This window comes from Orcinus orca, chromosome 16 (genome assembly GCF_937001465.1).
Source record: "Orcinus orca chromosome 16, mOrcOrc1.1, whole genome shotgun sequence".
In the NCBI taxonomy this organism is placed as follows: Eukaryota; Metazoa; Chordata; class Mammalia; order Artiodactyla; family Delphinidae; genus Orcinus; species Orcinus orca.
In genome coordinates this window covers 71186395-71198821 of record NC_064574.1, presented here as the reverse complement: position 1 = coordinate 71198821, position 12427 = coordinate 71186395, and the positions used below count along the sequence as shown (strand labels likewise).

At 47.0% G+C, this 12427-nt stretch overlaps 2 protein-coding genes across 3 annotated transcripts in view; both read left to right on the top strand.

The window, feature by feature from the left end:
- LAT (linker for activation of T cells) overlaps nt 1–12427 on the top strand; it is a 237997-nt gene that overhangs the window by 112465 nt on the left and 113105 nt on the right. The window lies entirely within an intron of this gene.
- The window catches only part of XPO6 (exportin 6), a 106764-nt gene continuing 98412 nt past the window's right edge, over nt 4076–12427 (top strand). Inside the window, exon 1 of the mRNA XM_004268606.4 lies at nt 4076–4666. Within this exon, the coding sequence (XP_004268654.2) occupies nt 4664–4666 (3 nt within the window). The 5' untranslated portion in view covers nt 4076–4663. The remainder of the gene's footprint in view (nt 4667–12427) is intronic.

Here is a 12427-nt window from a genome sequence, read left to right as displayed (position 1 = left end):
CTTCCTTCAGCTGCTCTCACATGATTCTCCTTTGCCAGATTCTGGCAACCATTCCTCCTCTAGCCCCTTTAGGCCATGGGGTACGAGTAGTCCTGCTGTTACTGGACCTGGGGTATTGCATTATCCTTTGTAGGGTTTCCCTACAAAAACCCCTTTTGAAACACCCCTTTGTCAATTCTTCAAATCTGAATTAGAGTTTCTTGATAGAACCTGACTGACACAGGTACCTACCTGGCCAGTTAGGTACTGGTGTTTTTCCCATTTGATGGATGAGGAAACTGAGGTACAGAGAGTTTAAGTGACTTGTTCAAGGCCACACAGCTAGTAAGAGGCAGAGTAAAGACTCAACCCAGAGACTCTGGTTACAGAGTTTCAAAGACTGTCAAAGGCCTTGAATGACAGGTTAAAGAGAGTGTGTTCCCATCACCTATAGAGGGTGCCAGACACTCACCCTTTTTTCCCTTCTTTCATTAAGTCCATATTGAGTGCTACTGCTAACACCTATGTCTTTTGAGAAACTAACATGTTTCTTCATCTGCAAAATGGGAGAATTCTCCAGGTTCTAACAGCCTGGCAGAATTGTGGTGGGGCTCAGAGAGATCTTGGCCATTGAAAGAGCTATTGTGGAGCTTGGGATGGAGCATGTGACCAAGGTCCAGCCAATCAGAGCATCATATTCCCCCTGGTTGCAGTGATTGGTTCAGGAGCGATCCAATGAAAGCCAATGGGATTATATTCCTGGAACATTTCTAGGAGAGGTATACTCTCTTCTCTACCAGGCTTCAACCTGGGAGAAGATAAAGCCTGAGTATGTAGGGCCCACCATGTGGACCGCCAGAACCAAGGAAGCAGAACCAAGAAATGGAGAAAAACTGAGTTCTATGACATCACTTCAGATCCAGAATCCAGCCATGTCTAAAATCCAAGCGACCATTTGGATCTCTCCCTGAGACAATATAGTCCCTTTTTTCCATATGATAGTTAGAATTCCAACTCTAGAGTCCCAACTTTGTCACTTGCAGTGGAAAGAGTCTTGGCACAGTACAAGACAGCTTGGAGTGGGAAGAGGAGTTGGGGACACTGCAGCAGTCAGGTGAACTTCTATTTATCCAGCAAGACCCAACTAAAACGTTACAATTTCTGTTTAGCCTCCCAACTACTCCCCCTGCCATAGCTAGAAGGCTTGTACACACCTCTGTTATAGCACCTCTCACACTATACTGTAATTTTGGGTGGCTGTTTCCACCATGAGGCAGTGAACAATTTGCCTGAATCTTATTCATTTTGGAACTCTTAGGTTTTGCAAAAGGTCTGGCAGAAAGTTAATACTAACTCATTGAATGTTGAACAAATAACTGAATGAATGAGACCAAGGCAGTAGCAATAGGAATGGTCAGGAGGAGATGGATGGGGGCCATCCCTGCAGTGCCAACAAAAAGTAATAGCAGTCTTAAATCTTTTTTTGGAATAGACAGGCCTGAGATTAATATTAATAACAGAATGTTATTTAGTTGACTTGGACAAAATCCCTGGAGTAAAATTAATAATAGCTGTGATTTATTGCATGCCTTATGTGCTAGATGTTTTGTGTACATTAAATTTAATCTTCACTCTAGCCTGGCAATGGAGGGATGATGGACGTGTGGTGGCTCCAACAAATCCACTTTATTCTGGGGAATTGAAATCAGCCCAAGGGGAGGATTCTTTAAGTCAATTATAGCAATTCCATCTTCCTCCACATGGCTAGTTCAGGGATGGGCAGGCCTGGGTCAATTAGGACCGGTAGGATAAAGCTTACTGCCATGAGATAGGACATGAGAAAAGGTGCTCTCTCTTGCTGGATGTGAACAGGTAATTTTGTGGCCCTGGCTGGCCCTGGCAGCCATCTTGAGGACAAGGCTGATACATGGAGGATTGCAGAGCCAAGAAAATCCTAGAGGAATGGATCCAGGGCTCCCATCACTCCCAGCCTGAAGCTGACTTATTTCTGGTTGTCCAGTCATGGGAGTTATGCGAGCCAAAGGCATACCTCTTATTGAGGGTGGGTTGACTTTCTGTTATTTAATCCAATCACACGGTGAGAAAATTAAGACTTGCTCAATGTATCTCAGCTAGCAGTAAGAGTGGGGTTTCCCGCTTCAAATCTGTCTCATCCTAAAGCCTTTGCTCATCTCACTAAACTGAGCCAAGAAAGGCCAAGTCACTTGGCATGGATCCTGATTCATCTGTTTATCTTCTTTAAAAATATATATATATTTATTTGGCTGCACCCGTTCTTAGTTGTGGCACTCTCCGGAGTCTTAACCACTGGGCCACCAGGGAAGTCCCTGTTTATCTTCTGAGATGGCTTCTCTTGTACATGCAGTTTATGCTGCCTAGGAGATTCTATGTCCCCTCTCTTTGCCTAGCAAACTACAACATGTCTTCCAGGCCACAGCTAAATAAAAGTCACTTCCTGACTGCCTCTCCATCCCAACCCCCAAGATTAGCTTATATCCCTTGGCTATTAACTCTCAAGTGGTTTGTATTTTACTTTAATGCTCTTATTACAATTGTAAGTGATGACTTATTATTATTTTTTTAATTAATTAATTAATTTTATTTATTTATTTTTGGCTGTGTTGGGTCTTTGTTGCTGCGCGCGGGCTTTCTCTAGTTGCGGCGAGCAGGGTCTACTCTTCGTTGCGGTGCCTGGGCTTCTCATTGCGGTGGCTCTCTTGTTGCGGAGCATGCGCTCTAGGCACGTGGGCTTCCGTAGTTGTGGCTCGCGAGCTGTAGAGTGCAGGCTCAATAGTTGTGGCGCAGGGGCTTCTTTGCTCCGCGGCATGTGGGAACTTTCCGGACGGGGGCTTGAACCCTTGTCCCCTGCATTGGCAGGCGGATTCTTAACCATTGCACCACCAGGGAAGCCCGACTTATTTTGTAATACTTTTAAAATAATTTGTTTCTCTATTCCATAAGGGCCCAAGTGTGTCTGTTTTGCTCAGCACTGAATCCTTGGAACAGTGGTTGTCACTTAGTGGGCAACAATATTTGATGAAAGAATAAACGAAAGCGGTTGCTTTCTGTAGCCATGAGTTATATCAGCAGTTCTCCAAGGGTGATCCTGCAGCACAAGCATCACCTGGGAACTTGTTAGAAGTGTAAATCATGAGCTTCTACTGATTAGAAGCTCTAGGAGTGGGGAACGGCAATCAGTGTTTTAACAGTCCCTCCAGGTGATTCTGGTTCATGCCAGAGTTTGAAAGCCACTATACAGATTTGCTATCCAGCCTATGCACGCTAGCAGCACCTCTGCTGCCTGGGATTGTTTCTTGCTTCTACTTAAACTCAGCACTTTCACAAGTAAAGTGGTTGGAGGAAAGGAACAGGAACCCAACGCATCTTTGCCCTCTGAGATCCTCTGCAGTTGCTGTTCCTTCGACTTTGATCACACTTCCCGCTACTGACTTTATCCTTCAGGCCTCAGTTTACATTTCCATCCCTCCCTTCCATTTTCTATCTCGGGACCCTGCGTGTTTGTTGCGTTCATTTCACTCACAGCACTCCTCGTTTCTTACGATTAATTTATTCACTTGCTCTCTACTTGCTGCTTATCTGCCTCCTTGAGGGCAGAGACTACAGTAGTCTTGTTTACTACACTAGTCCTAGCACCCACAGCGGCGCCAGGTCCACGGCAGGGCTAAAATGTGTGGGCTGAATGGATGTAAGTTCCACAAGGGCAGAGGCTGTGTGCCGCCGACTTCTAGCCGGGTACTGGGCACGCAGAAGGCGCTCCATGAAGATATGGGGAATGAATGAGCGCAGGAAACGAAAGAGAAATCGACACTTTACCAAGGTGGCAGGTCCGGTACCCTTTACCAACATGGCCGCCGGCCCGCGTGGACTGGCGGAGGGCGCCGGGCGCGGGGCGGGGCCGAATGGGGGCGGTGCCAGAGGGAGCCGTCAGGTGCGGCCCCGCCCCGCACCCCCCCGGCCTCCGCCCGCTCGATTCCGGATTGGTCCGGTTCCAGCGCCGCAGCCCGGCGGCCGCGCCGTGGGGCCGCGCCGGGCACTCGCCACTTCCGGCGCGTTGGGGCTGTTGGTTGGGGGCGGCCGCGCGGCGCGAGCGGGCAGCACTGGAGCGGGCTTGCGCAGGGATGCTCCGGGGGGCGGCGGCGGCGGCGGCCGTGTGGGCTGAGGCGGCAAGGATAGCTCGGGCCCTCGGGCCTTTCCCCTGAGCCGGCCGCTCGGGCTGCGCCGCCGAGGCCCATTCAGCGTCCGCCCCTTCAGCCTCGGGGTCGGGCCCACCGCCACTTCTGAACGCGGGGGCCGGGGAGCCCCTGCCTGGGCCCGGAGCCTCCCACTGGGGGTCGGGCCCGGGCGGGGGGCCCCGAGCCGCTGCTCTCCTCGCCGGCCTCCGAGCCCCATTTCCTGCTTTTTCAGTTTCCTTGCGGAGGGGCGGGTGGGTCTGGATGAATTGTTCCGGGGGTCCCCGATGAGGCGGGCCAGGGGGCCGCGCTCTTTGTAGAGGGTCCCCGCGGGGCCCGGGTGGGGAGGCGGTTGTCTTTGCATGGGTGGGGGACTTCCCGAGCCTGCCGGGACCATGACCTGAACTGTGCGAGCGGGACGTGTCCGAAGCCCGAGAGCTAGCTCACCTGAGCCGCCCTCTCCCCCAGCCAGCATGGTAAGTGGGGTCGGAGCCCCTTCTCTCCCGGGTGCCGGGTCTGAGCGGTGGGAGCGGCCCCGGGACTGCTGAGCCATCGCTTCTCCCCGGGGCGGGGAGAGGCGCGTGCCGAGCCCGACAGTGACACATGCGTGCAGGGTTTGCAGCCGGGCTCTGAGCTCCCATCCCCCCTCCCCCTCGGGATCGCTCAGAACTGGGAGGGACCTGGACGCCGAGCGGACGCAACCCTTGCATCTGGTGTTTGCCTCTCTTACATTGTAGCAGCTCATCATGATGGTAGCTATCATTTATTTATTGAGTGCTTACTATGTGCCAGGCGCTGTGCTAAAGTGATTGACGTGTGTTATTTAATTAGCACACCAGCCCTGTGTTCTGAAGTGGGGACACTGAGGCACAGAGCAGCTAATTACCCAGCTCAAGGTCACTCTTAAGTAACAGTGGCAAGATTTGAACCCAGGCAGTCTTGATTTCAGAGCTCCTATTTGATAGAACACACTTCACAGAGCTGGAGGGGGTCTTGCTGTAGGTTTATATACGGGGCAGCTGAGAGGGTTTGTGGTTTTCAGAGGTCACTTACCTAGATCATAGGAACTAGGAATCAAAGTCAGGAATTGGCCTATTCTTTTGACACCCGTTCTGCCTTTCTTTCTGCTACATGCTCTGGCCTTTTCCCTGGTAGTGCCTGGAGAACTCTTCATCTTTCTAGATCTAGTTCAGAAGCCACTTCTGAAGATAACATTCCACATTTTCCAGACCCAAAGGCACTGTCAGTACTTCCTTAGGTTTGTGCGGTCACATCTGTTTTTAAGCATTTGTCTTATTGTTATTGTAATTGTCTATTGCAGTAGACTCAGTTCTCTCAAAGATGAAATTGTTTGAACTTTTATCTGCCCCAGCTTTTGGAACATAGTAAGCCCACTGGGGTGGTTGCCTGGCCTGTGTTTGACCACTTCCAGTTACATAAGTGTTCTTAAGGTTGCCCATTTTACGTCTTCCACACTAGTGGTCTAGTAGAGAAGGGGATGCAGGGGGGGATTACATCTGTAATATAACTGTTCAGGCCAGTGGGGTTTTCAGAAGTTTCAAGGGGCCTGTGGGTTATGTGTTAGGTTCTGGGCGGAGAAAGAAGACCTAAGGCATAGCCCTTGCCTTCGTGGGGCTTACAACCAGTCAGATAAAATGCACCATTAATGCCAAGCAGCACTGTATAATAGATACTGTATGTAGGATAGTGGCAGATCCGTTAAGCTCTCTGAGTCCCAGTTTCCTCAGCTATAAAATGTGGAGACAGGGATTTTCTAATGAATAATCTAAAGGTATGAGGTACAATATTTAGTGAACGATGAAAGTAGTATTCAGTAATCCTTCATTGATTCTTTCAATGAATTTTTTTTAATAGTGGTAAAATATATGTAACATAATATTTACCATTTTAACCATTTTTAAGTGTATAGTTCAGTAGCATTAAAGTACATTCACAGTGTGCGTCCATCCCCAGAACTGTTTTCATCTTGTAAAACTGAAACTGTACCCATTAAACAGTAACTCTCATTCCCTTCCCTGTCCCCTAGTGACCACTATTCTAGTTTCTGTCTCTATGCATTTAACTACTCTAGGTCCCTCATATAAATGGAATTGCACAGTTTTTGTCTTTTTGTGACTGGCTTATTTCACTTAGCATAATGTCTGCGAGGTTCATCCGTGTTGTAGCATCTGTCAGGATTTCCTTCCTTTTTAAGACTGAATAATATTCCATTGTGTGTGTAGACCACATTTTGTTTATCCGATCATCTGTTGATGGACACTTGGATTACTTCCACCTTTTGGCTGTTGTGAGTAATGCTGCTGTGAACATGGATGTACAAATCTTTTAATGAATTTTAAGTAGCCACTATATTCGAGGCTCTAGCAAATGTCAGCTAAACAAGATAGACACGTACCTCCCCTCGGGTAGCTGACAACATTGCTTTAGAACCTTTGGACAGAATTTTATTGTTTATTGATTTAAGCTGGCCAAGTACTCTTGTATTCAGGTTCCATTTTAATTGGCAGTCAGGAGAGTGTTATGAAAATGACCACCTTTGAGCAATTAATTGTAAAGTAGTAGTAGTTGACTTCATGATTACCATTTACAATTTTTTCTGAGGTAAGTTTTGAGTCAAGTTTTCTATAACCTACCCCTCACTTATTTTAGCATACAGTGGGTGACCACAGCGGATTAAGGTGAATAGGACTGTCAAATTACATCCTTTTTGCAGAACTGACACCAGGGGTTCATCTCCTATAGGTGTCCCAGGTTCAGGGGTGTGGATGGGGCAGGCCTTGTCCCTGGTTGCAAGGAAGCCATTGCCTGATCTGTGTCTTCCCAGAGGAGGGTCTTTTGCCTGGGATCACAGTTCTTTATTCCAGGAACTTTTCTCCATTTCTTACTGACTTAACATTTTTACTTTAAAAAGCGTTTAAAGAGTTGGCAAGTAAGTATGGGCCTTTGTAATATCTTCTTTTTAAAACTTCAACTCTCTATTAAGATGAAAATGGTGTAATATGATAGAACTACCATTTAAGTATCTATACTAAGCTAGCTGTTTTTCATTTATTTGGTTTTTCTTTCAGTCACTCAGTATCAGTTAAGCACACCAACACTGGTAGGTTGGTTACCTTATTGCCGTTACTAACCAGAGGAGGAGATGAACAGACCTGGTGTAGGATACCTGTTTAACAAGTGGTGGAGCTGGCATTTGGGTCCAAGGTGCTCTTCTCCAAAGCCTGTGCTCCTTGAGGTACAGGTGCTTCCTCATGTGGAAGTTGGTTGGGAATGTTATCCAACTATATTTTATTTGGTTCTGAGATAGTGATGAGGGCTGGGGAGCATGGGAATTTCCTTTAAACTGTCCCTCTAGGAGGAGGGATTTTGACCTGCAAATTTAGAGCTAGTTAAAAAAAATTTGTAGTTGCAGTACAGAATTCCTAGAACAGTTAAACTCTAACTACATTGGATTAAATCATCATTTTGGGTTGAATTCCCATGAGTTCTCAAGTGATGTAACATCTTAGAGGTTCCCACTACTTCTCTGAAAAGTTGTTACTTAATATCAAATGAGCTTTGCTTATTGTGGAAATTTTGTGCAAAATTGAACCCTTACTTAAATTAGCATTTTTTTTCTTTTTTAGTTGCTTAGAAGATTGCTTTGGTTACAAAGTCTTCTCATTTTTGAACTCTGTATTTTTGTTATGTTTGGCTGTGCCGCGAGGCATGTGGGCTCTTAGTTCCCCACCAGGGATCGAACCTGTGCCCCCTGCAGTGGAAGTGCTGAGTCTTAACCACTGGACCAGCAGGGAAGTCTGCCTTCTCATTTTTCTTTTTAATTATTTTATTTTTGGCTGTGTTGGGTCTTCGTTGCTGCGCGTGGGCTTTCTCTAGTTGCGGCGAGCAGGGGCAACTCTTCTTTGCAGTGTGCGGGCTTTCATTGCCGTGGCTTCTCTTGTTGGGGAGCACGGGCTCTAGGTGCGCGGGCCTCAGTAGCTGTGGCGCATGGGCTTAGTTGCTCCGCGATATGTTGGGATCTTCCTGGCAGGGCTCAGACCCGTGTCCCCTGCATTGGCAGGCGGATTCTTAACCATGGAGCCACCAGGGAAGCCCTACCTTCTTATTTTTGACTGTCATGTTCCATGAATGGTCCCTGTAATGGAGGGAAAATCAGACCTTAAATTTGGCCACTCAGTTGGTGTGTCTTCTGTTAGTTCAGCAACTGTGTTGGATTGTGCACCGGGGCGGGAGGCGTGAAGAAGCTGTGGCGGTGGAGGGAGATGGCAGGGAAAGGTTCAGCAGTTCTCAGAGGGGCTCTGTGGCAGTCATGGCATTAGAGGTTGTCTGGGAGACAAGTAAATATCCAGAAATGACTTGAACAGCTTGTGAAAAAATTAGTAGATGACATGGTTCAAATGATAAAATTACCTGCTAAGCAGACCCCAAAAGCACTATTAATGTGGTACAGAGAAGTAATTCTGTATGGTAGGCCAGCTTTTGAGTACCTCAGTTTATTCATTTGTTTATTGACTTCCCTCATCAAGCTTAAAATCCCAGGTGCGGTGGATACAATATGTTAAGGAGTCTGTATTTATAGGGCTTAGCATATGCCAGGCTAATGAGTTTACATATGTTAACTCATTTACTCTTTCAAACAATTCCAGGAGGCAGAGGCTATTGTTATTTTCCATTTTCTTTTCTTTTCTTTTTTTTTTTTTTCTTTATCTTTGGCTGCATTGGATCATCATAGCTGCACTCAGTCTTTCTCTAGTTGCGGCAAGCGGGGGCTACTCTTCCTTGCTGTGCACGGGCTTCTCATTGCGGTGGCTTCTCTTGTTGCAGAGCACGGGCTCTAGGTGCGCGGGCTTCAGTAGTTGTGGTTCTCGGGCTCTAGAGCGCAGGCTCCGTAGTTGTGGTGCACAGACTTAGTTGCTCCGCGGCACGTGGAATCTTCCCGGACCAGGGCTCGAACCCGTGTCCCCTGCATTGGCAGGCAGATTCTTAACCACTGCGCCACCAGGGAAGTTCTTATTTCCCATTTTATAGATGAGAACATTCAAGGCCCAGAATGGTTAGGCAGCTTCTCAAGCTCACACTACAACCAAGTGGCAGAACTGGCATTCAGAGCCAGGCAGTCTGGCTCAAGAGTCAGTGCTCTCAACTGTTACACTTTCACCCCAGGAGGGATAGTATTGTCCCTGCCCTCTAGAGGTCAGTTTAATGAGGAAATGGGACATATATTCTGGTAATTATGAGAGGCTGTGTTAAGGGTGACCATAGTAGAAGAATGCATTGATACGAAGGTGGCATTCCTGAGGACAGGGAACAGGGAAGATTTCCCAGGAGGAATATTTGAGTCTTGAAGGGTTAGGAAGAGTTTGACAGCTGGACACGCGGGGGAAAAAAGGGCCTTCTAATTGAAAGTTTGCAGATAGTTACAAAGATTAGATATGTATCAATAAAGATAATAGAAAGTAATAGGTGTCAGGGGTGGAAGTGAAAGAAGGAATTAGCATTTGTTGAGTACTTAGGACTTTGTAGGGCTTTATGTGCATTTATACGCACAGTACACAAACATGCTATTTTTTCTCATCGTGAATACCTTTATTCCTACTTTCCTGGCCAGCTGCTGCCCCATTTCCTTGTTCCTCTGTGCAGCAGAACTCCAGGAAGGAGTGGTCTTTGATTCCTCACCTTCCATTCTCTCCCAAGCTCACTTGTCAAGGTCCCACCCCGCTGCTGTTGAACGCAGGGGTTAGTTCTCATCTTAGTCAGTCTGTCCGTAGCATTGGACATGTTGAACACTCCCCCTTCTGTTAAAGTCTTTCTTCACCTGGCCTCCAGGACACTAAAATGTGCTTTTGGTTTTCCGCCATCTTACTGGATATTTCTTCCTCATCGCACTGATCTTTGAACAGCTGGAGTGCTCTAGGCCTCAGACCTAGTTAGCTCCCAGGCCAGACCTCCCTCCTGAGCCGCAGTTCTCATGTATCCAGATGCCTACTTGACATGCAAGCTTGTTTGTCAGGCATGTCAAGTGTACCCTGTCTAAAACCCAACTCCCGACTTTCCCCTTAATTCTTGTCTACCCACAGTCTTCTCTTTCTCAGTTGGGGGCAGCTCCATCCTTCTAGTTGCTTGTGGCAGAAACTTGGAGTCATCCTTGACCTTTCTTTCTCTCATATCCCACATCTGGTCCGTATCAGGAAGGCTGATTGTTTTCTACCTTGGAAATGTAGCCAGGATTTTATCACTTCTTGTTCCCTCCACTGCTGTCTCTCTAGTTTAGGCCTTCATCATCTCTTGCCTGAATTACTGCAGTTGCCTCCTAACTGTTCTCCTAGCTTCTGACCTTGTCCCATGATAGACTGTTTTAACACAGTAGCCTCAGTGATCCTTTGAAAAGTCTAAGGCAGATCATGTCTTTGTTTTGTTCCCATGGCTCCTCATCTCACTTAGAGCGAAGGCCACAGTGGCCCACGTGCGCCTCCGTGGCCTACTGTGCCCTCCATATTCTGGCCCATGGTTACACTCTGAACCCATCTCCTGCTACTCTCCCCTTGGCTCACTCTGTTCAGCTACTCTGGCCTCCTTGCTGTCCTTCAGATGCTCCAGGTGTGTGCCTGCCTCCGGGCTTTGGCCTGGCTGTTGCCATTGCTTGGACTGCACTTTCCTCTAGATGTCTATATGACTAGCGTGACCTCCTTGAGGCCTTCTCAAGAGGCATCTTCCCGGTGAGGCCAGTCCTTACCACCCTGTTTAAAATTGTAACCCCATCTCAGAACTCCCAGTCCTTCACATCCTGCTTTACTTTTTGTAGCATTTACACTTTTAAACATTTTACGTGGTTAATGTTATTTATGAAATCTATTTTTTGTTATCTCTTTGTGCTAAAATATTAACTCCCTAAAGCTTTGCTCTGTTCACTGATGTATCCCGAGAGTCTAGAACAATTGCTGGCATAGTAGACAGTTACATTGTAGTTAGGAATGCTGTGGAGGTCTTGGGTGTTCAAGACCTTTAGAGAAAGGGAGTACATAGAACTTGCACAGAGTGGGTATTTCAGAAGAGAAGGGTGTAACTAAATGTGTAGTGTTATGAAAGGATCTATAATAGACTGGTTTGGCAATGGTGGAGATTTTTGTGAAGAAGTGGTTGGGGAGAAAGCTTATAAAAGCAGTCAAGGGCTGGGTTATGAAGGGCCTCCAGTACTACCCAAGGGAGTTTGGCTTTGTTTTTTGGCTGATTTTTCCTTAAAGGAACATTAATCCATCTACTGTGTGTAGGTTAGATTGGTGTGGGAAAACAGATAGGACACCATGCCTGTGTGGATGTGATAAAGGCCTGTTCTTGGATTTGGAGTTAGGAGTGGAGAGGAAGACTTGACCAAGAGAGTCATCACTTAAAACTGACTGATTCCAGATTCAAGGGGTGAAGAAAAGGGAGGAGCGCAAGCTGATTTTGGAAGCCTCTGAACTGGTGATTGGGAATAGTAGGAAATTTTAATTAATTGGTGGTTGGATTTGGAAGGAATGGAAGAGATGACAGGTAAAGAAACTGACAGGGAGATGACAGGAGACAGTCCATGTGCCGATAAAATAAGGGATTTGGCTCTGTAGGTAGGGAGGCAGATGCTGCTGTGTTGAGATGAAGGTAATTGGCATTGCGCAGGACAAGGATCTTGACAACTTTCAGGTAGTTGGATTGTTGACATATGTGTCCAAGTCAAGGGAGACGTGACTGCACCAGCTGGGGTGAAGAGGGAGGGAATTCCTGAATGTGTAGCTGTTACTTTCTGCTTCTTTTTCATCCTCCCTTTTCCTCTCAACCAGTGGTTGGTTGTGCAACCCACTGCAGACTGATTGTTTGTCTTCACTACTTTTCAAGATCACCAACGACCACTGTGTGCTGACTCCAGTATATACAGTCATCCGTTGGTATCCACGGGGGCTTGGTTCCAGGAGCCCCTGCATATACCAAAATCTATAGATGCTCAAGTTCCTTACATAAGTTGGCGTAGTACAATGAATGCATAAATAGCCTCTTTTCAGTCCTTATGCCATCTTTTGGCTGTTGGCAAACACTGGTCCTTTTTTCTCCCCCCCCGAAACACTTTTTCTTGGTTCCCTTGGCTTCCATGATATAACTCTTGGTTCAGTCTCCCTTGATCTTCTTTCTTATGGCTTCAGCTATGGCCTGTGTACCAATGAGAACTCAACCACCCTCTCCAGCCT